Genomic DNA, 25,159 nt, shown 5'->3' with positions numbered 1-25,159 from the left:
TTTTATATGCGGGAGCTGAAAATACCAACTGAGTTACATATTTTCAGTAATGAATGAAAAGCAAGGGGTGTGCAAAACTCCCTGCTAGAATACGTAGCTAATGAGTGTAAAATACAAATTCCCTATGTGAAGCTTAAATACAATCTTACTTATGCTTTTGTCTCTAGCTCACCTAAAGCTTTACGAGGAGGGACCACCAGGTGGGTGGAACAGTGTAATGTTGTCTGTCTGTGTCTAGTCTTTGGTCTCTTTTGTTACCGTGAAGGTAGTATTTATCTTCCCTTGATGGAATAGAAGTGGTAAAGCCTGAGTCTGCTATATCTACCGCTGTTCAGAACTAAAAATTTGTTAAGACTACAGAAGTTCTGTAATAGATCAGGAACGTTTTTCAGAATTCCAGCTCATGGTACTTGAGTTTCAATGGCTGCCATCCCACTAAAGGGAGTGGAATTTAGGTTAATTTCTTCTTAATCTCACAGTGCTGACTGTGAAATTTTGCGAAGTTAAGATTTGACGTCTGGTTGGAAGAACATCACAATTGAGAACCGGTGTATTACTTTCTCTTCTTCCCCCTCCCTGTCCCCAATTTGTCTTGATTGTGAGCCAACTCCAGTAAATGTAACCCAATCTAATATGCCTAATAATTAGACATGTTATAATCTGGCAGTGTTTATTCTGAAAGTATTTGGACTTACGCTGATCCTTACTCAAAAGAAGAGCACATTTAAGGCTTACAAAAGAATCCAGTAAAATTCCATTGACAACTATGTGAGGGTTAACTAGATGCTAACTGATAATGTCATTAGTAATCATAGAATGTTAAGGGCTTGGAATAGACCTTAAATATCATCTACTAACAACACCCCTGCCATGGGCAGGGACGCCTCCCAGTAATGAATCAATAGGGATGTCTTTTGAAGGAAAAAGGGGTTTAATTGTCCTTTAAGGAAAATAATTGACTATGTTAACCTGATTTTTTGCAAGTTTATTTCACTTGTAGCCCCTGCTGTGTCTTTGTGTGTTTTCTTGCTCAGTTTTGTACCCACCAAGAGCGGGACATGTAGAGCCTTGGCCGTTTTTGGATTTTAAGTGAAGCTTAAGGAAGACATTTTGAACAAACGCTCATGACTCAGAAGCTCCTTTTAAGCAGCTCTTTTGAATTATTGAATTATAGAATCATAGAGTAGTTTGGGTTGGAAGGGACCTTAAAGATCATCTAGTCCCAACTCCCCTGCCAGGGCGATAGACACTTCCCACTAGACCAGGTCTGTGTACCATCCAACCTGGCCTTAGACACTGCCAGGGATGGGCAATTATTGTCAAAATGTGTAATATCTAAATGAAGCTGAGTTTGAATTCATTTTAAAAGAGGAGTTTCTGATAGTATTCCTCTTTTTTCTACAATAACTTATCGCTTCTGCAATTGCTTCCTGAACTGATAGAACTGAGTGAGACATGTTTCAAAGCATTTATATTTTTCTGTGTATGTTTATTCATTAGGTAGTTTCCTGTTGTCATGCTTTTCATAGAATTACAGAATAGCAATCTGCTGACTTAAAACTTTGTAAGGATTAAGATTTGGTTTCTTTTTTTTTCTTTTTCTTGATCCTTTCTTGTAGTTGAGTTAGGAATACTGGATGTTGGTGAGGATTCAATGTGACTATCTTACAAGATTTATAAACACACCTTATGACCAGGATAAAGCCTTCTTACATTATGTCACTGAAGAACTAGTCCTTAATTCTACCATGAAACACCATTTAGATGATGATGTGAGTAGACATCATACTAGAAGAAATAAATCCGAAGGACTTTGAAGCCCTCCTGCTCCCTTTGAAGTTTCATAATGAGAGTCCAGTCATGTTTGTTACAGCTGCATGGTTACTTCTTAGGAAATAAGATGGTGTTAAGACAATTTTGCATTAGTTAAAGCAACTTATATTGGAACTTGTTAGAATTTTCCTGCACATGCCATTGGTGATCTTAGGTTAGGAAAGTTATTTTGTCTCTATAGACTGCCATTAACTGGACTTCTGGGTAGGGTTGTCTGAGAGACATCTTTCTCCCTCACAAGTTAATTGCTAGCATTTCCCATTTCCCTCATGTCCTAGTTTTGTCCAGGACCCTAATGTTACTTGATACTGCCTTACATCATTGTTAGGGGTGGGGAGAAAGGGACTCTGGCTTCCAGTAGAAAAAGCATGGCAGGAGGGGAGAAGCTGTGCTCCATTGTTCATTGTCTCAGGTTCCAGGGTGAGCACTTTTGCATGTGACTCACCCTCTGTCTTCTATACTTTTGTTAATAATATTGTTGCCATTACTGTTCATTTTTTTATCTCGTTGCTGTTTCCAGTAAGCTGTTCATACCTCAACCTGTGATCTTCACTTTTGATGCCTCCAGTTCTCAACTCCATCCCACTGGAACTGGAAGGGAGAGGGGAAGGAGGAACAATGAGCAGTGTGTCATTTGGGAGAGTCTTGGTGGGGGGCACCAAACTGAGGAGTACCATTCCTAAATCACAACACCTCACTCGAAGTGGGCTCTTCCTTACAGGACTCTGGTGGTGGTGCAGAGTTTTGTAGAAACACTTAGGTACTTACAGTTACAGGCCACTTGTGTGACTTCCTGCCTGCTGGGAAGCCGGGCAAGTGGGCAAATCATATTTGCCTATCCCTTAAAAATCTCATGCTTTTTCCTTTTATTCCAACGAAACAAATAAGTAAACAACATCTTAGACTTGTTTGTGGAACAGAATAAGAAAATCTCTGATCTCTTCCTATGCAACTTCTTGAACAGTTAACAATACTGATCATACGTGGTTCATATTTTGAAGATCATCTGAATTTCTAACTAAAAGGATTAGAGATGTACTTATTTTGGAATTCAGTGTGTTTTAAAGAAGTCAGCTGAAACTAAACCATCCATTCAATATCCTTAGCACTTTAGTATTGTAACTCAGCTTTCTCTGTAGAAACCATAGACCCAAATGGGCCCACAGAAATTACGGGTATATTGCCTGGAGACCATGTTTATCCTAGAAGGTCAGGAAAATAATAAAGTGGTAAATATTGATGGACTTATACATATTCAGATACCAAAGGCCTATTAATACTAGAATATTCTGCTGTTTTAGATACTTGATTTTTATGATTATTAAGGGTAGATTCAAGCAGTCCTATGTTGCACGTTTTATTTGCAAGATTAGCTTTCAGGGCCAAAATTTTAGAAAACACGTTGCTTTAAAAATTAGCCCAATATATTGAATATCTCTTCCTTTGTTTCAAATTATTTTGTGTTAAAATTTAAAACTCATAAAGTACAATAACTATTGAAAAGATTGTGGTTTTTTTATAACTTAGTCAGGGTAACCCACTTTTCTGTATTGCATTACTTTTTTCCCCATAGGTAAGTTTTGGTATCTGCCAATGTTCTGGTTTGGCCAAACTTAGAAATACATCTTTTGAGAGAAGGCAGGTTACAACCATCCCTCCCCCACCAGGTTCGGGAAAAAATAAATTTTCCTTGAAGGAAAGTGAAAGAGATAAAAACTATTTATTTAACAAACACACAGGAAAAGGATAATGATGCTAAATAATAAAACCTCTCGCTCTGCTGAGAGAAACCTGGGAAAATTTCAGAGTCCTTCCGTAGATCTCCCTCCCCTTCCTTGGAGCTGGGACGGGGTGGTGGGTCCACCTCCAGGGCCAAGCCTCGGTGGAAATTCCTCCCGATGTATTCTGATGTTGAAACAGTCCAGCAGAGAAAGAAAAAAGGAAAAAAGAACAAAGTCCCAGGAAAACAAAAGTTCAACTCTCCGTCTCTCTCCGGAGAAAAAAAAGGAGCTGAAAAACTGGCCGAAAGCAAGCCGGGTGCTTTCCCCACTGTCACACTGCTGCCGCAGCTGAACACAGAGCCGTCTCTATCTCTGCGTCCTTGAAAACAGGAAAACAAACTGCTTAGAAAGTTCCCTCGGTTTTGTCTCTCCCCCTCTCAGGCTCAGTTTAAAGGCACAGAAAGGCACAAAATTAATTTCTGGGCATGGGGCAGCGATGGGGGATACACAACACAAAGTCACCCCAAGACAGCCAACTTTCTGGGTTCCAGGTACTTTTTAATTTAAAAATTGCTATTCAAGAGAACATGAATAAAACTTTCTGTTGTCATACCTGTATACCCCTAATTTTCTCTGTGTATTTGTGCAGTTTTCACTCTAGCAGATGTTGATGTCTAAAAGGTTGTAGGCATTTGTCCACTGTTTCACAGTGTGCGATACTCTGTTGTTTCACACAGTAGATGTTTGTGATTCTATAACAAATTCCATGTCTGCTGCAGTGCAGCATTTTAAGCCCTTTGTTCACATCGTGTCCATCTTCCTTATTCGCCCATTTTTAATTGTTTGGGGTTGCTGCTTCAGCTTTTCCGTTGTGCTTCAACAACAATTCTTTTATCTGTTTGCATACCATGTTTGATGAAATTACAAGACACAGAGTTACTTCCTCCTTGCACTTGGTAGTTAGTTAAAACACACTTTTATTTCCTTCTTGCAGCCCATTACTTGGGTAGATGGTAATACCTGGCTTTAAATGGAGTATTTCAAATGTTGTAGTACCTAATGATAAAGAAAATAATATATTTTCCTGGTGTACTGGAATCTTTTTAATCAATGTTATCTTTATATGATTCATATTGACAACATACTTTAAAATCATGAAGCAGACTGGTACCAAACATGACAGTTAGGGAAGGAGGCGTATCCTGTTTGGACTGGTTCTGTCTTTGCAATGTTCAATGCTAAAATAATTTTTTTTAAAGTCAGATAAAATACTAATTAGAATTACTTTTTCCTGCAGTTGCATGTAGGCAGAACCAAATATAGCATAACTGGAGGTTCTGATACTTTCTAATAATAATTGTATCAATGGGTGGCAGAACGGGATCATGGCAATTCTCTAGTTCATCACTTCAGAAATTGTGTTTTATTGATTCCCAAGCACCTTATAAGAACATACATTTGAACAAGGAAATATGAAATGTATATGTTACTATCAAATAACATTTAGCAAGCTATTCATTAGGAAAAAGGTAAGACAAAAAATGTATTAAAATAAAAATTTATATTAAAAACTAAGGAGATAAGAAGTTCATACCTAGAATGAAATAGTAGCATTGAACTGGAAAAGTAAGACTTGAGAATTTGCAGCTGATACAAAGTTAGTAAAAGAAGGGAAGACCTGAACGCAAATTTGGCATTCTCTCATCAGGATGTTGTCTGCTGGCTATGGCAAAACATGGGAGTAAATGGAAATTTGTGTTTCATGGTAAATGGATTTTTTTTTTACAATGAATAATTGATTTATTTTTCCAACAACAACATAGAAAAAGGAAATTTTGCGTTGTCATGTCACTGTATATCTTTAGTGTTCACTGAGGCCTCTATACAGCTTCCTGTGTACTTTGCCAACTTTCATGTTACTTTCAAAAAATATTTTAGTGAAACATTTTACAGTGACATGGTATTGTGTTGATAACTATCAGCAAATGTAACAAAATTTGTTTAAGGCTTATTAATGTATTTCTGCTTTATCTCACTATCTTAAAAAAAATGTTCAGTTCTGTGAAAGTTTGCATTAGCTGCAGTGGGTTATAATTATTGATTGCAGGAAGCATCAGATTACAAAAGTAAAGAATATGCCCAAGTGGGCAACAACTTATATCATTTATTAAATTTTTCTTGGGATGGAGTACTCTCAAAACAAAGGAAAAAGTAGTACATTAGAAGTAGTAAATGAAAACTCAGACTCCAAGCTGTTTGGAATGGAATCTGTGCGATGTGATTGTTTACTTTTTTGCTTGAATGCCTTTCGTAAAGGGGTGACGTTTTAAATTATTTTCTCAGTAAACAAAATCCTAATTCACGTCTGGTCATTTTTCAGGATGGGAGCACTTAGCACTTGCCGTCTGATTTTTATATAGCTTGTCTCTAAAGTCCTCAAGAGTAGTATCTGCTTAAGGGGAAGCTAACTTATTTATGCCCTATGGCCACTGTCTTCTCTCAGGCAGATTGGAGACCAGGCAAGTAGAACAGGTTATTTGTACAATCAGTCTTCTGTTATCCATCACAATAAAAGAATTTAAAGCTTCAGAAAATTGACATTGAGGTGTTAGAGCGTGTCCAGGGCAACAAAGCTGATGAAGGATCTGGAACATAAGTCCTATGAGAAGCAGCCAGTGGAGCTGGGGTTGTTTAGTCTGGGGAAAAGAAGGCTCAGGAGAGACCTTATTGCTCATTACCTGAAAGAAGGTAGTGGCCAGGGGGTTGGTTTCTTCTCCCAGTCAGCTAGTGATAGGATAAGGAGAAATGGCCTCAAGTTGCACCAGGAGAGGTTCAGTTTGGGTATTAGGAAAGAGTGGTTAAGAATTGAAACAGGTCACCATCCCTGGAAGTATTCAAAAAATGAGTAGATGTGGCACTTCTTGATACGGTTTAATGGTCATGGAGATACTTGGTTGAAGGTTGGACGTGATCTTTGAGATCTTTTCCAGCCTTAATGATTCTTTGATTTTATGAAAATGCAACCCCCCTGACATGGCACAAACTAGGTAAAGAGTCACCTTGTTGACACAAGGATCAGCTTGGAACTATAAAGTAGGGTGTAAAAATGAGGGAGCCGGGTGCTGCGTGGTATCAGGATCAGTTTGAGCACACACTGAAACACAGAAAGGTCTGGCTAAACATCAGGAAACAATTTCTCACTGTGAAGGTGACTGAGAAACTAGCATAGGTTGCCCAGAGAGGATGAGGAGGATGGAGATTCTTGGAAGTATTCAAAAGCCATTTGGACATGGTCCTGGGCAACCAGCTCCAGGAGAGGTGGAGGTGCAGACCAGGTGGCCTCCAGAGGTCCCTTCTAACCTCAGCCATTCTGTGGTTTGTGATTGGAACCTTTTTTCCATGTCAGTCTTGAAGGTCCTTAAGGTATGGTAACATGGGAAGTGGGAGGTCCTACAGTTCAGCTGCAACCTTCTATCTGGGCTGGCTCTGAGAGCTACCCTCAGGTGTTCATATGTCTTGACTAATAAGGCCAAATGAGTTACGGTGATCATGTGAGAATCAGACTGGCTACACAGAGCCATATCACGTTCCTTAAACTCTGGCATCATTAATTTTTAACCTAGACAAATCACTCAGTGATATGTTGGTATTTCTGGATTTCATGTGTAGTCTATATGAATTTTTTTTGTGAGTTAAATGGAATTTAAGAATTCAGTAGTTTATAAAGCCTGACTTATATTTTGTTCTGATTATAGTTCCTTCTGTTAACATGTCATTATTGTTTACTTTGCTGTTGTGATTTTTACCACTCTAAGCAGCATCCCAACACCACTGTATAATTAAACTTTATTATTCGGTTGCCAGTATGTTGAGGAACTGATTTTTGGAATTACATTAATGCAATTATTTTTTCTACTCAAATTCTTCAGCATTTTAATGATTCTGATTGCCATATGCAGGTTATTTTCTTAAGATGCTAGCTGTGCATGTAGAATTATACTAAATTAAGGTGACTTCACAAAACATAGAAAAGGAATGGACGTGAGTCACTTTCTATTATGCAAAACAATGCAACTGTGATGTGTTTTTCATTATAGTATCTTGTACAGAAAAAGAAACATTTGCTTGAGACTTGAAGTACTTTGCTTGGTGTCAGCTTCTATCCAATAGATAGTTTGTTCTAGTTAAAAGTAATACAATGGTAGAAAGAACCAAAATAAGCTTATGCTGTTTAATGTCAGTTTATATCATAGTAGACAAGCTATTATATCTTACAGTATATCAGTTTATGATGCACTTGCTTTTATGCAGTAGCAGTGTTTTAAGAAATTAGTTACGATTATTAATCTTATAAATTAGTACTTTCTAAGTATATTTTAAGGAATAAATAAACAGTAAAAGAATTGCTACCCTCTATCTTGCCTCTGCTTTAGAACACAGCTTAAACGAAACAATCTCTAGAACTTGTTTCAGGGCTTTCACCTAGAAGCAGTGAAAAACATGTGCCAATAATGACATGTATTTAATTGTTAAAAAATTTTTAAACTTCTTATGCTGTGTTAGATTTCATTCATGGAAGTTCTTCCATCATTCTCTAATTGCACAAACCACTACAGTGCCAAGATAAAAAAACAAGTAACAGAGGGTTGGGAATGGGTAGACATGGTGAAAAATCTGCTTCTGGCGCTAGTGCAGGTCTATGTCAGCATAGGTGAATTATGACTCTCTTACCCAAATCCCAAAGAATTTTAAGCATCGGGCAATCCTGCATAGAAAGTAGATCTTTTGTTAAGATAGATCTGTATCCTTCTGTTAGCCAAACTAAGAACTGATTGTTAGGAGCATTTTCAAAGCCTGTTGGCTTCAGTTATCATGTGACCTTAAAGAGCTAGCCTTCAAGTCAGGACCTTCATGAGGTTCATGCCCTGCAAACTGAGTGCTTAAGCAGCTGAGGTGCCAGAAGGGTCACAACTTTTTCTGAGGACCTGAGGCAACTGTTTTAAGTCCTGTTCAGGTGAATGGATATGCAGAGCCTGTAATTCCAGAGGGAATATCAACCAATCAAAGGAATTAACAGCAGAAAATCTAAAAGTTTGTAGATCTAACCGGTTGTGATTCCAGCAGATCAGTCAGGCAATTTTCCCATGCTGGAAAGCTCTAAGTGGAGACTTGTTAGAGGGCAAGGAGAAGTTTAGATGCTATAACTACCTGGAATCACCAAGGTTTTTATTTTATACTTTGTAAAATATTGATCCCTTCTGATTTTGTGTATCAATTCAGCTGCTTGCATATAGCTTCACCTGTGTTTGAAAAAAATAGCCTTACATTAAAAGCTTCCATGTCATGCAGATTTCAGGGTGATGATCAAGTTATCTTTTCTTTCCTCTTTCCTTCATGTGCTCTGAAGAGAAAAAGGAAAAAAGAAATAAAAAAAGCACCTGAGCACTGGAATATTTTACTGATCTGGCACTTTGGTCCATACTTTGATGTTTTAATGCTATTTTGTTAGTTCTGCTATTGAATGGATAATACAAATTCCTTAGTCTTAGAGAACATTTACAGTAAAATTTAAATTCTTTGGACTATTTTCAATCCTTGTTTAAATTAGCATTTAGTTGAGAAAGCAGAAGCCAAGCCAGGAAGCTGGAAATAAACTTTTGAAAGCAGATAGAAGTGGGACTTTGATCATCTAAGAATGAACTCTGGTTGCTTGTTTAGGAGGGCTGTAACTTCTGGGCCGGTGTCTCACAGAAGGCTCTCTTAAGGTCTCTTAACCCTTACACCAATATATTGAAAGGGTTTCTCTTTCTTCATCTGGCCAAATGCAGTCATGGTACAGGTTGAGGGGAGCTATAGTATTCGTGGTCCTAGAGATGCATTTGGTAAATCCACGCCATCACTAAACGTGTGTGATCAATGCCTGGCCTCCTAATTTTTTCACTGCTGATTTAAATTTCTCTGGATTTCAGTTTCAGTTCAGCCTTTGGATTTTGTTATATTCTCACTAAATAGCAGAGCTATCCTCTATCTCATTCACAGTATTCTGTACTTAAGCTCTGTAATTAATCTTTGTCTGATAGAATGAAGGCAGAGAATTCTTTTTATCTCACTGTTAGGTACTTTCTGAGGTCTTCATTTGTATTTGTGATTGCTGTTTTATCCAGTTTAACTGTGTATAGTGATTATATGTTTGAAGTTCCATTTAAGTCACTCTATTTGATGCATGTTACTTTAGAATTCAGGTGGGGGTGTGTGTGTGCATGCATGTGCATGTCATAATATCAGTTCCACGTTTATCTGTAAAATTAAGCAAAACTAAAGTTTCCTTTTGTTATTTCAGTCTTTCATATCTTTTCCCCTGTTTTCCCTTCTCAGCATGGAAGACCTCTGCTTTATCCTATTCTCTCAGAAACACCATGGAAAATCTGGTCATGTGGTCTTAGAAAAAAATGCTAATTACTCTGTTCAGGTTTTCTTTTCCATCACCGCTGTAAAAGGTCATTTATTTGAGAGCCTACACCTGCGTTCTGGAGCTGGTGGTGTTGTATGAAATACTCTATGCTGAAGATGGCACATTGATTTCTGACTCTAATGGAAAGTAATTTTTTATTTCTACAGAGTACCAAGCTGCCATTCTGCATTTAAAGAGGGAACACAAAGAAGAAATTGAAACATTAAAGGTATACTTTTGTAATGATTTATTTTCTTTCCCTTCTAGTGCATTTTACAGATTTAAGTAGTGCAAGCGTATACTTTCTGTCAAATGTTAAGAATTTAATTGTTTCTCTGTAGAAGTTGTTTTCAGTTGACTGCCAACTCAACTAAAATTAATCTGGTTAAAATCTGTACCTGCACTCATAAATGATGTCAAAAAGCAGTTTTATTTGTTTCCTCTTTATCATTTTCCTTACTGTTGTTCTCTTAAATTCTTCCCCCTAACTCAGCAGTGCAGTATTTTTGCATTAGCACTGGTGTTTAACTACTTACTCTTTCTCAGTGGAACATATTTCTGTAGAAGCAGTTTTCTGTAATTTTAACAGGAACTTAACATAAGCGTGTGTGATGAGACTTTCTGAAGTTTAGTATTGAGCACTCTTTATTGACGTCTCCTCTTTTAAAGTGTAAACTTGACCAACTAGTTATCAAAATCAGAAATAACACAGTTTAGTATTAGAACTCACTTTCCTTTGACTAAGTAAAGTGGAATTTTACAAGAAAGTGTTTTTATCATAACAGTAGGAACTTAAATGGCAGTATAACTGAATTTGGTGATCACCACCAGTTAAAATTAATGGCATCTTCCTTTTCTCACCAGTTATGATATATTTTTAAGCATAGCTGCACTGTGTTCTAATACAGATTCATATGCTAAATCATTAGTATACAGGTCATCAATTACAAAACACTCAGTATTTCCTTTGTCATCATTAAGGCAAATAAAATGGAAACTAAACAGATTTACTAACGCAGGAATTCTGATAATCCAGTACATTGATACATTAACAATGTCATTAGGCAGATCACATTGTATAATGTGAAGTATCGAAATTTGCATTATAAAATTCCAGTGGGAACATATAATGGAGAAGTAAAATTGTGGCATGATTTAATGTAATAACTTTTAACATTTTATTCTTTAAAAGTATAACAGTAAAATATTATGGTAGATAGCCCAACTATTGGAAATTCTTGGGTTAAATGATTTTGTGCTACTCACTGAAAGAACCTACAGACAGGAGTTTCTCTGAACCAGCTCTGTAGCAAACTGGCCCAAATCCCATATCTGATGTTTATGAAGAAGGTTTGATTATCATACTTTCTCTGCAAAAGGTTAGGAGTGAGACCCTTAGTCTTTATTATTCCTAAAAGGCTTAGAAAAATGTTACGTTCTGGAAGGTATATGTAGGGGAAAGTTCTCAAAATATTATTAAACTGTCCTCTGAAGGTGAAAGTAAGCAACATTATCTAGAACCTCTCCCTTGAAATCTGTATATAGTGGCTTATAAGTGAGTAATATGTTTATTCTTTAGCCTTAGGATGTGCCCTATACTTTTGTACTGTTTCTTTTTGTAAGGTTTTTTTTTCTTGAGTGTGTGAACAGGAATTCCTAATTGTTTTTTATTCTTCAGTATTTGTTATCGCTGTGTTAATTTCATATAAACTTCATACAGATTACCCAGAGTGCAACCAGGGCTTTACCCATACCACTCGTTTGTAGGGGTTGGTGAATCTGTGAGACAGTGAAGTTGCAGTGAAGGTAGCAGTCTTGAAAGATGTACAGTAATCACTGGGTAGGGAGGGTGAACAACAGTACTGTATTTTATTTTGCCATCTTTATGTTACCACCAAAACTTGAAGCTTTTTTCCATTTTTTCATGTCACTGAAATCAGTTTTTGTCATGTAATGTGTATACTAATTAAGATTACAACATGTATTACACCAAGTCAATTAACTGATGAATCTGTACCATCTCTTACAATCTGCATAACACATAACTCTTGAAGGGTTAATGAATGTATGCAATTCAACTGAATCATCCACATGAAGGTAATGTCTAAAAAGGGTAATGCATCTTGAATTTTTCACTGTATATTTACAAAATACTGAGTAATATATTTTTGAAACATGAAACAATTTCTGCTCACTACTGTTAGGTGTTTTGCTTTCCCTGCTCTTGCCGCTAGATGTCAGCTGAGTCTTTCAGAAAAAGTTCCCAAAAACGTGTGCACGTTTCATACTTCCGTCTAAATTGAGAGTGTGTGTGTGGTGGTAACATCCTGCCCACTGTTTGTGTATCTGGCAGTTTTAATTTTAGGTCAGAAATTATCTTGCATGTTACAGGACTAGATTGAAGTTGCTCAGTAGTTAAGTCGTGGCTGTCAACACCTTCATATTGTTTGTTCAGCAGAACCAAATCTTGAGTGTCTAATAACCAACTAAGTAGATGACAACAACGTTAAATCAAAATACTGTAAATGGACTCCTGACTTCTGAAAGAAAGGAATATACATGAAGGCAATATTCTGATTGCAGTGCTTAATATTTAACCCAACACATAGCTGCACAAGGGTGCAGCATACTTTTGTTTTCTCTAAGTTAAGTTGATAAAATGAGTAAAAATTTCAGTTTTTCCCTGATGTCTCCTTGTTTCCTTAAGCACAAAGGTACCAAATATCCCTTCATCTTTAGTTACATGGAAGTTTAATACTGCTTTTTGAAGATGGAATGAAAGTCCTAAGCTGACCTATAACCCTGTACCCTATGCATGGGTGTTTTTCTCTGATACAGGTTGTTAGGCTTCCACCAGCTCACTAGATCTTTTACATATTTCCTAACTGAGAATAATAGTATCTTTAGGTTTTTATATTCCATAATAATATTACATAATGCATGTAATATAATATAGTGTAAGAAATGTTAATAGGTATTTGATAAAAGAATTATTAACTATAGTTAGGTTATAAATTATTCAATAAATATTGTATATTAAATTCTTGGGTTTACATCTCTTAAAGTATCTCATGGCAAATTTTAGAAAGAAATACCTGTATAGTTACATCTAACACAGTTATAATGATATTACTGAAACTTAAGGAGTAGTGAACGGTGATGCAGTTGGTGTAAAACTGCCTGTGACATTACGAAAGATCAAGCTGGCCTCATTTAAAGAAGAATGTGTCATGAGGTTTTCATCGTGACCTTTGTGGCCTCCTTGGTAAAGTTTGCATTTTTGCTTTTTTGTGAAGGTTCCAAGAGCTGAAATGTAGAAGTGGGTGGAAAGTAATTTCCTTTTCACAGAAGAACTTGCTTAACTTTGAAAGCAATTTCATATCATAAATTGAGATTAAAAACCAGTGCCTCAAAGTGCCCCAGAAAACATTGAAATATGTGGAAGAAAAAGGAATGTGAAAGGAAAAGTCATAGTACCAGTCAAAATTATCTGATAATTTAAAATCATTTATTTTTATTTTGTACTGAGACCTCAAAGGCATAAAAATATTTAATTTTTTATAAAGTAATAAAACTCTAGCTCTATGATCACCATTTCATTGTTTTAAAAATCTGTTTTTTCATGTCTCATGCTTCTTAAGTCCTTCCTTGTCTCTTTGTCTTTTCACCTTCCCATTTGTTATCCCTCATGGTCAGTATGCTTCCATTTATGAAGGCTTCCATTGCTCTTCAATTATAACATGGGTATAACAAAAGGTGCTGCTTTTCCCTGCTATGCTTTGAAATTTTTAATTCAGCTGTGGGAGGCAATGGTAAATAGTGTTGAAAGCTCTTGTATGCCAGAATGCTTATCAAAATACCTCTTTATAGAAGTGGGTGATTTCAGTTTTATTTTGGCAATTTAAAGTGTCTTTTACTTATATGTGAAAGTAAAATTTCGTTTCAGCTTCAGAGCATACATCAGAAATTGTAGGTTTTAACACCAAATCAAAATATTTTACAATGTTTTAATTTTTCTAAATATTCTTTTTTATGGGTAGACTATTACAACAAACTGGAATCGTTTTGAGCAGATTAAATTGAAAAAAAATCTGACCTGGATGCTCTTAAGGATTTTTATTACTCCTTCCTGGAGAAAAAGAAAATTTAATTTTTTTTTCCACTCAGTTTTGTGTGTGTGTATGTGAATTCTTGCATGCGGTAGGGATATCATGATTTGTCAGAAGTCACTATGTTCTGAAATCTACTATTAAAATATGGTGGCAAATGATGAATAATGTTGAAAGCTTTGATATACCACAGTACTTAAAAAACGCAAAACATTTGCATATATGTGGATCTATGCTGACTTTCGGTAATAAAATTTTGCTTCAGGATGCTGAGACTGGTGTTTTTCACAAGATGAAATGCATCCATAAGGTGGCTGGCTGCTTTGCACGTTCGCTGTTGGATTTTTGTATTCTGACATGCATGTATAGAAGAAAATCTGTATCATGTATGCTTCTCTCTCTGGTGGAGTTGGAGCTCAAAGGAGCAGCCAAGGTCAGCAAGGGTTTATTAGTCAGTCTTTCTAATGAGCTGTTCAGGCTTTTCAGCATTTCCATGTGGTGAACTGATGAAGGTCTCCCAGCTTGTGGTTAATTATTGATACTAATCTTGCCTAACTTGAAATGTTTCAGTCTTTCAGCTGCTAAATGTATAGTTACACCACGGTGTGTATACTCTGTGCCTTTATGAATCTTCTTCTTGGTTACTTTGTCCTCTTGAAGGAATTCTTGCTGCTCGCTGCAGAGTTTCTCTGCGATGCAAGAGAGTAAAAAATGTAAAGACTGAAAAAAAACGTAGAATTTATGAGAAAAAAAAGATACTTAAACCTCCTAAGAAATTGTATTAAAATATCAATTTCAGAACTCCTAAGGATCCCAGACAATGGCAGCAACATTAAAGTTTGCATTTCCTAAAATAGTAAAATCCTAGCAGGAAAAAAAATCTTCCTGTACTGAAAAATTTGCATAGCCAGTGCTAGAGAAGGTAAAGTAGCAGACTAGGGAACAAAGGACAGGAGCAATAAAACAATAACTTTCTACAGCAAGCAGCACTTAGTCTCTTTGGAACAAGTTGACAATTGCATCTTCATTCAGAATGGAAGCTTGGAATGATTCTTCATGTTGTATGAAGACGTTCCCCAGTTCAGTGCTTAATTATGTTTTAAAAAGTTGCACATTACAATTTCTATATTCATTTCATACTCTATAATCAAATTCTTGATGACAGTTTAAGCACCTCTGCTGTGCTCTGATACTTATATGAAACAAAATTCTTCCCCTTCTTCTCTTCCATTAACTTCCTATTTTTCATATTTTTGATGCAATGCGTGCTTTTCATCCTTATTTTCCTTTAACAATATGTTTACATTGTGATTATTTTCTTATCAGATAGCTTGAATATCCCAGAAGATTCTTCTTTCATTGTGTTGTGGTTTTTTCAATATGGCCACTTGCCATATTGCCATTCTGTTATTTTCGATGCAGTTTCACTGTTAGATTTGAATAGTTTTGAGCTTCATGTCAGCTGCAGAATGCTGTTAATTCCACATGTTGATCCAAGGATTCTCCTGTTTATTCAAGAAGTTACCACAGACCACATTCCCTATATTGAAAACAGTCAAAATCTCTTTAACTCTGTTTCAGCATATGAACATGGCAGTACATAGTTAAAATGTGCATAGAGCAGGACAATTTATAGCATTAAAACTTCAGCAAGACTGAGTTCCTGCTCAAATTCAGACACATTACAAAACATTCTGCTTAATTAGGGCTAAAATGAAGCTATTATAATTCATTATAACCTGCTGCTATTTTTCATAGTTTGTGAAAATTAATTTATCCCATCACCTTGCCTTGAATAAATATGTTACGCACTCAGGAGAATAAAGTAGAGCACATACTTTGAACAGTATGACATTTTATTTTCACAGATATTGAAGACCTCTGTAACATAGGAAACAATTGTCTACAAGAGAAATTATTGAAGTGTCATGATGAAATTATAAAAGCCACTAAAAATTAAGTAGTATCAAAGTTACCATTTTGATTTTGAAAACACATACCCCATGCTTGCTTGCCAAAATTATCTGTGCGTTGAAATTTACTACACCCGATACTGGTTTAAATCTAGTAGTTGTAAGGTGTTTTTTCTGAATTAAATATGTAATGTTCTCTCCTGTAAAAATTCTGGCTCTAATAGTCCTGAGTTTAGAACAGGGACAGATTTTTCATGGATGAATATTTTGCTGATATAGGGAAAATCTGTCTGATATTGGAAGTTAAATTTTTTTAAATAAAACTATTTTTTCTCATGTTCAGTAAAGACCAGATTTTAGCAGCTTCTGACTTTGCAAATCTAGAGATCATTGATTACGTCTTCTGGTGAACAAACTTTCAACTGCCATTTCCACAAAGCCACCAAAGTTGTTATAAAATGGGTCAAAATTAAGTTCCACTGATTAATGGTTGCCACAAGTTACTCTTGGTTAGGTGGGGATCACCCTTCAAAGGATGCTTTCAAAATGAAAGTCTGTCTCCTGACCCTCTTATTCATGGTTAGGGGATGTGAAAGAAAACCCAGTGGAAAGCAAACCAGACACCAAGAGCTGGACTTGGGTATGGAGATGTGAAAGGTACAATTTTAGGTAAAAAATGGGGAGTAGAGATACTAGAACTGGCAGTCCTAGTAGTGTGTAGTGTTGAGACACTACACTGGCAAGATGAAGGACAAAAGAGGTAGCCTGGAAATTAGGATAGAAAACAGTAGGAGAAAGATGTGGGTCTGGGCATCACAGTACAAGTTTTACTTATACGTGGGCAATTTTGTCCAGAATATGTGTCCTGGAATGAGTACAGTCCATTCAGTATTTAATTTTATTTTTGTTGGTCATTGAGCAATACCCTCCTTTGCTTATTATTCAGGATTTTATCTGAATATAAGTAGTTTCATTACAGTTTCTTCTACTGTCATAAGTTTTAATTTGTCAGGATGTTTAAGTATAAACTGGACTTTACAATATGTGTTAGGATAGGCATGTAATCTTATTGTTCATAGACTGATTTGCATATATGTTCAATCACAGTTCATTTTTATCTTTGCAACTATACATTGGATCCCAGAATCCCGGAATAGTTTTTTGTAAAAGAAGGTGTATCATGGGTGACTACTTGAGGAAAACTGACTAAAATTACTTGTGACTCATCTTGCAGGAATTTTGCAGTTTGAGCAAGTGTAGAATCTGTTTTTCCAGGTCAGCATTATGATGCCTTTACTATACTAGTGTTGTGTCTCTTTCTGAGGGTCCACACTTTGTTCTTATGCACCTTTCAACTTCAGCACACATAATGCAGAAGTCTTAAAAGACTTCTGCTTTTTCATTATGAAGTTTTTAACTTTTTTCTGGAATATCTCCCATCATGTTCACTGAATGAGGTATTAGTTCAGTCGAAGAGAAAGTTTTCTCCGTAGCTGCACTACATGGAAACATTGATGGAAAGGCATAAAATTAAGATTGTTCTGATTACTCCCTCTTGAGTAATTGACCAAGGCTGGTTTTTCTAAGAGATTTTCGTGTGCAATATTTTTTTCAAATTCTATAATGGGAATGTCTAGAGTAGTATGGTGATGCATAACTAGCATACAGTAGATGTTTAAACTGGGTATGTCTTTTACTGAAATACAGGGTCATTTCCATAATTGATGTTATACTTCTGTTTATCCATGTAGAATTTCTTTTTGTTGTTTTGATTGCACGTGAGAACACTCTTTATTGTAGTGGAGAGGCTAATAATCTCTAAAAATTCTGACAACTTTTAGACAAAAATGATGTTCATTATGAAGAACAAAAATTGTCAGTTTCTAAAAGTGTAGAGTTACTTTTTTTTATTCTCATGGCACTATTTGGCTGAATATTTCCTGTTGAGAAGTAGTGTTCATTGCTGCTCATTATCCTTCTATAGATAGGTACCTTTATCTTTGGTTACTGTTTTCCACGTGCTTTACTAATAACGCTTTTTGCTTCAACTTTTACTTAAACCAAATAATTGGTTGCAACTTAGCAACATATATCATTGCTTTCCTATATAGTTTATAAAGCTTTGTTATAATGGCTTATCTTGTAGCCTTGTTGCCAAAGAAATTAGTTCTTTATACGGTGAAGCAGTGTTGACAGTAAACTCTCCTTTCTGTCCCCTCCCCAAAAGAAAAGGAAGAAAAGAGAAGAAAAACAAGGTTGCATTACAATTCTGGCAACATCAGCCGCACTAGTAAAATCAAATTCAATGTTGGTTTACGACTTTGAATTTATGTGACTGCACAGGATCAAAGGATTTGTATCCCACTGGACTGCAAGGTCTATAGTTCATGGCAAAAAACCTCATCAAAAAGAACATTTTAGTAGTAGGGCTTTTCATTTTAATCAGCCACAGTAATAAAAAAGCTGTTAGGTGTCCAAAAACATTCTCCCAAGATCAGAGACAACTTGCTCTCTACTACAATCAGTTTTCTTATTGGATCCATACTGCCTCTGTAGTTTTTGTCACTGAAACTTCAACTTGTTTTCAGCCTTTTTTGCATTGTTTTCACATTTTACATGCCAAATGTAAAATACACCATATGCGTCAGTAAAAATGATTCATGTAATTTCCCTGGAAATTGAAAAATACTGTAATTTGTCTCAAGTAAATTATCATCAAAACAAATTATTCATATAGAATTTTAATTATCAGTATGTATTTCTGCATATTGTATTTTAAAGTATTTTATTAGCAATATTTGGGTTTTTTTTTCTCCTTGCATATAATCTGAACTCCACCACAGAAAATAGGTATTAGTATTTTTGTATCTGTACTACACATGTAGTAACAGAGGCTGTCCTAAGACTAAGGCAGCAGCTGCAAGTGAGAAGCAGAGTAGGATAGTAACCACAAAGTTTGGGATAGGAAAGGAATGTTTGCATTTTGCATGTTAACTGTTCATGCTCCTAGTTCAACAAAAGTTTGAAATTAATTTTTAGCTTATGGTGTGGTTTCATTGTTTTATTAGCTTTGCCTCAGAGAAGTTACATGCAATGTATCATTTACATTTGTTGGTGTGTTGCAGGCTGAATCACCTCATTTCATTCTGCAGAATTTAAATGTTTATCAGAGGCTAACAATATTTAGAGATTCTGCCAATTAAATTGTCCACAAAATCACCAGTTTTCCTAGAAATATATAGGTTGGTCTCAATTTAACTGGATACACATTTTTTAAATATTATGTAGGATTTATTTTTCCTAGCATAATCTGTCTTACGTTTAGGACCAACACATGGTCACTTTCTACAAGGATTGCTCCCTTTTGCATGGCATGACAGGTAGCTGCTGTACACTTCTTTTTGGCAGATTCTAGTGGATGTATTAATAACCTGAATTTTACCCCTTTAAGCACGTTGTTAACAGTTAGCTTTTTAAAGTACTATTTAGTCTAGTTTTTTAGAGTTTTTTTATCGTTTGTCTCAAGGAATGATACTGTTTAGCAAATGTGATGTGGTAAGAAGTTAGTGAATCCAAGGCATTAATAAATTTCTGTTTGATATAAATCAGATACAAGAAGAATTTAGATTCCAGTGAAATTTCTCTGTAGGCACAGAGTTTCCAGAGTAGAGTACATCACTTACCGGATGATGAAGTGGACATAATAGGATCCATAAATGTGAAGTGTGCTGTGGTGTACAATGGACATAATTAGAGAGATTTTTCCATATACTTGGATTCATAATATTTGCAGGATCTTAAAAGATTACCAAGAAATTTCAAGGGCACATCAAGGGTTTTATCTGATTATTTCATTAGAAGTTATGGAGAAGTTATTTACCCTTTTTAAGTGGGTTGATCTGAGTAAAGTGACATGAATGTAGGACAGCTGTTGAAAAAGAAGAACTGAAGAAACAGAAGAACTGTTGTGAGCTATGTATTGCATAACAGAGTTCTCCAAGTGAGTTAATTTGTGTAATGGTTGGATGGTAGTTCTTAACTGGGAAAGGACTGAAGGAAGGATGTGTATATGGGCAGGAAGCAATACCTAGGTGCATGTTACTTGACAGAAACATTTACAGAGCAGACACAAGGCAATCAGGATGAGGAAAGCAAACTTTAGGGCAACCTGGAGATCACTCTGTGAGGAGCATGGAAAAGAGCACGGAAGAGATAGTGGAAGGTCCACAAAGAGCTGCAAGAGAGGATGCTGGAGCTTAAAAGAATATAGGACTGTGTGCAGCCCATAATGCAAGGGGCAGTTTGTGTCTTGTACAGAATAGTCTCTTAAAATACATGGTCCTGGTCAGAAAACATCTACAGTGTCCTTGTCTCATAGATCTGCTTTGCATGGCTGTTCATACTCTTCTGATAGTGATAAAAATGGAGGTGTGTTTGTTACGTTATACTTAGGTGGTCACTGAAAGCTTATCACTAGCAAGAAAGAATCAGAATCACAGAGTCATAGAATAACCTGAGTTGTAGTGACCCATGAGGGTCATCAAGTCCAACTCCTGGCCCTGCCTAGGACACCCAAGGATCACTCCATGTGCCTGATTCAATTCCTGTTCCCACTGTATTCTACTGTCAGCAGACTTGACAAGTACAGCTGTGGATTTATTTTTTTTCTAAACTCATGGTACGTATATATTATTAAAAAACTACAAACGCCTCAGCTATTTCCTATTCATTGTCCTTATAGATCCACTAGACTCAATATGTACAAACACACTGGCCAAAGGCTTGCAAGTCTTCTGACAGGCGCTTCTTGTAGGAGACAGGAACACAGCCTTGGCAACTGGAGGGATGTTAGCCTGGCTGTTATTGATTTTGGGTCCTGGAAAATTGTAAAGAGAGTTAAGACAAGAAAGCATAGAGAAAGAATCGAATTGTTAAAGAATGGTATTTAATTTGGGAGAAGAATACATTTATAGTAATTTTAAAAAGTGAAGGGTGTCAACAAGCCTATAATGAATATAGCAATTTCAGTGACACATTTTCTATGTAGTATACAGTTGAATATGTGTAGAAGATGAAATAGGAAAGTTGAAGGGGGAGACAGCACTGGGAATTGCCAGGAAAGGAGTTATGGGAACAAAACAAAGGGGTAATACAAGTGACTATACAGAGGGAGGAGAGTGAAGAATAGCTGAAGATCTTAATAAATGTATTTTAACTTTGCACGCAGCACTGAGTCTGTACAAAAGCAGTATTTAAAATATGTTACAAATGCAAACTAATTCAGAAATGTCATGACCATGTTCCTGGCTACATCCAGAATAGTTTTGACTGAAACTGGAACAGTGAATTGGAAGAATATTAGAAATATAAAAATATTAAAGAAAACATTAGAATATGTAAATTTAAATACTTTAAAAATGACATGATTTTGAATGTTTTTTCAGTAGTGAAAGCAGGTATCATTCTGTTAATACCTTTCTCATTCTTTATTTGTATTCAGAGAAGGGCAGTTTGCTGATTTTGAAGTTTTTCTAACAAAAGAATTAGAAAACCCCATAAGTAACAGCAGATGGAGTACAAAACAGTTCATTTCTCAAAAATAATTTTTCCTTAGATTGCCATTAAATATCTACTTTTATTGAGTTATTACTTTCTCATACACTCATTCAGTTGTTCATTTGCCTGTTTTTTAAAAAAATTGTATATATTTTCACAGTAAATATTTATTTTGTAAAACTTGAAGTGAATTAGTGCTTGAAATATTATGTGAATTTTAAATCATTTTTACTCCTGTATATAATCATGCACTTGGTATTTAAAAAAAAAATTGTATGTTGCAGTGTTAAGTAGGTATATTTTAATTATGTGCTATGCTAATAATTTTATACTCCAAAATTGCTGGCTATAAGACTGTATTTCTTTCTCATCTTAACAAATGCCAATTAAATAACTGACTATGTAAATATATATATAGAAAAACATTGTTCTGTACACCTGCTGTGGTCAAATTTCATCCCAACTACTTTTGCCACATTTCCTCTATAAAGCTATGTATTTATTATTTTTAAATTGGAAAGAGAATTGGACTCTGTATGCATTGCCTACACAAATATTTAGAGATCTGGGAATGTTTGAGAATGGTCAGTCATTACTTTTTTTACTGTGAGGTGTAGGAACAATCCTTACTGTGTGCCCTTGATAATGATGATGTACTATATGTAACTGTTATGTTTGTTGATGTATTTGTTAGAGACAAATTTTGATTTTTATGTAAATTGGAATGGGTTTAACTTTTTTTCCCCCTGTGGAGAAATCCTTTGCTAAATCTCTGATTGTTGTTAAAATTTAAAACAAATGTATGTTTTTTCAAGGACAGAGAGTCAACAAAAAAGAGCTTCTTTTCCTTTGTCAACACAATAGAAGAATAAAAAGTGTGAACTCTTCCAAAAACTGAAGATTAAATTAATTAGAATGAACAAAACCAAGAAGTTAGAGGCTCGCTGTGAAAAATTTGCTTTTCCTCTCTTTTCTATGCACACTACTCTGATGGCCAAAATACTATTAAGAAAAAAAGCTGTAAAGTCTGTAAAATAAGCTTTTCATTGGCAACTCAATAATTCTTATCCTTTTTTTTTTCTTTTTTTTTCCCTTTCTCCTTTTTTAATATCCCTCCTCGCTGGAACATTTCCATATCTAATAACTATGTCGCTAGATACTTTGTGTCTTCTTTGTTCCCACTTTTTTCATTTTCATGGATTGGCATAAGTAACTAATTAGATGTAACAATCACTGTATAAAAGTCAGAGAAGGGAATAAAATCGAGCTCACTTTCTCCCTAATACGTTATTTTTCCACTCTAATTAGAGTAAAAACTTGTAAAAGTGTGTGTTTCTCAGTTAAAGAAGAGGTCTGTCTCTGATATACCTAGAACAGCTTTGTTCATTAAATATGTGTCATTTTTACACAGTCACTTTTCAGAGTAGAATTACACTGTAAATGCTAGTGAAAAGGTATTGACTTTGGAGCATGAATTTGCTAATTTCAAAGCAAAAGTTCTGCATATTGCTTGCTCTGAACAGTGTTTTAGAGAACATTTGTTTTATGTTTTACTGTTAAAATTCTCAGGATTTTTTTAAACATTTATGGTGCAAATAAGTCTTGACTAATAACAAGTTAGCAGCTGATTTCTGAATGTAGATTGCTGTAGAAATTTATACTTTCCTTGTTATTCATACATAACCATTGTTCTACAGCTTTTCATATCAGAGCAATTCTGTGTCATGGTTAAAAAGTTTTTGTTCGCATAAAATCACATTATATAAAGCAGTAGCACGAAAACAAATACACTTGAGTTGATTGCATTTAATCGAGTATACTGGCTGTAATAAATGAGACTGTAATCTTTCTTGAACATGTCAGAGCACAGAGAAGCTGTAACACTGGTATTGAGATTTGTCCGTGTTAATCTACATTATAATTTCAAAGACATTTAGACAATCTGTTGGTTATATGAAGGAGAGGATTTAATCTTCTGTTTTTGTGATTAATTTATGATTTATCATCTGGTACTGTAATGGTTAATAGCACTATGCTACACTGGTTGACTGTTAGGAATTTTTCTTCCTTGTGCATATGCTTCATAATTTCCTGGGTCCCATGGGACCACAGCTGAGTTGTTGGCATTGTCAGAAAATATATCTTGCTTTTTTTCTCTGTGTTGTGTCAATTCACTTAACAGGTGCCAAAAGCAGGTCACTGGAGTCATACACCAGAGGGATGGGTATAAAGGGATAAAACAGGAAGACGCTGGAAAGCCAGTCCAAACACTCCTGTTGTTTTCCAGGTTACAGTCTATCAGTATTTTTGGATATTTGCATAATCCTCTTATATCGTGTATTTTAGTAAAAGAGGTCTTTTTTCCCCTTTTATTCTTAAGGGGTGGTTTTTATTTTACCCATTAACAGAAGTAATTTTTAAGGAAGAGATTAATACAGGCTTTCTAAGCTTACATATATAAATGTCTGTGTTCAAGGGATCTGAGAATCAGCCAAGATCATTTGCTTGGTGAGTTGATTATACTCAAGGAAAATGGATCATGTCCATTTCAATGGCAGAAACAGACAAATCTTGATGAATTAAAGAAACTGATTTGTAAGTGCAACTGCACTAGTGAGGTCTGAAAAGCAAAATAGGCCAGAACCTTCTTTAGTCAGAATCAGAGGTGCAAAATCTCTGAAACCTGCATTCCAAGCAAGAGCAGATTTGGAAGCAAAATACATTTTATCAAGGAGAAGGATGGATAGAACTGCCTGCTTATTCAACCTCTTCAAAAGGGGTATTGGGTGGAAAAATGGAAGAAGGGGTACATAAGCCAGGAAAGCTAGTTTTAGAATTCAGAATAGAAAAGGGCATTTGACAACACTCAAGCTGAATCCTGTCTTGCAAAGGAAATTTAAGGGTTCACTGTAAGTATTCTTCAGCAATAGAAACAGAAAGAAACTAAGGAAACAAGGGGAGCATTATCCAGTAAGGGTGAGGTGGAAACAAAAAGCATTGTTTATTGAACCTAGAAAATTAAGACCGAATGAGCTGCCCCGAATTTCAGTAGCAGTGATCATGAACACAGGGACATCATTTCTCTTAAACTGAAGACACACAGCTTTTAGTACTGAATAAAGCACAGATTACTTTTTTGCATATCACAATTCTTTTTATCCTAGTAAAGGGTTGATTCAATCAATCTGTGATGTGCTGTCCTTCACAGATCCTTTTCCCTTAGAATTGCCATGCCACTGATCAATCCCTTCCATGGCTATGTATGCTGCAGCTCTCTTTCTTGAATTGTAGCATGTATTTTCAGACTGTCTCCTTGTCAGGTAAAATTATTGTGAATTCAGAATTTTAACAGTGTAATTCAGCTTAATAGCATAATATTCTTTGCCTATTTAATATTGACAATAAATGCAAGAAAGATACCAAAGTAAGGCAACTTTTTTCAGTAACACATTGCTGTATGGATTAGGCTTAATGTACTATGGAGGTACTTTCAAATTGATGATTGAAATCTGATTTCCAGCACATTAAGGCTTTTTTTTTTTGAGCTAGCAGGATGAAGAGAAAATAGTAATAAGG

The 25,159-nt window shown here is 35.6% G+C and overlaps 1 protein-coding gene across 6 annotated transcripts in view; it reads left to right on the top strand.

Annotated features, from left to right (window-relative positions):
- The window catches only part of FMN1 (formin 1), a 188,647-nt gene that overhangs the window by 62,615 nt on the left and 100,873 nt on the right, over positions 1 to 25,159 (top strand). For 4 of the 6 annotated variants that reach the window (XM_032110983.1, XM_032110984.1, XM_032110982.1 and 1 more), the window contains 2 exons: positions 168 to 200; positions 10,173 to 10,234. In XM_032110983.1, the coding sequence (XP_031966874.1) occupies positions 168 to 200; positions 10,173 to 10,234 (95 nt within the window). The remainder of the gene's footprint in view (positions 1 to 167; positions 201 to 10,172; positions 10,235 to 25,159) is intronic. The other 2 variants (XM_032110985.1, XM_032110987.1) reach the window with 1 other exon arrangement.

The sequence above is a fragment of the Corvus moneduloides genome, chromosome 6, assembly GCF_009650955.1.
Source record: "Corvus moneduloides isolate bCorMon1 chromosome 6, bCorMon1.pri, whole genome shotgun sequence".
Lineage (NCBI taxonomy): Eukaryota > Metazoa > Chordata > Aves > Passeriformes > Corvidae > Corvus > Corvus moneduloides.
This window is presented reverse-complemented; position numbering and strand designations above follow the sequence as displayed.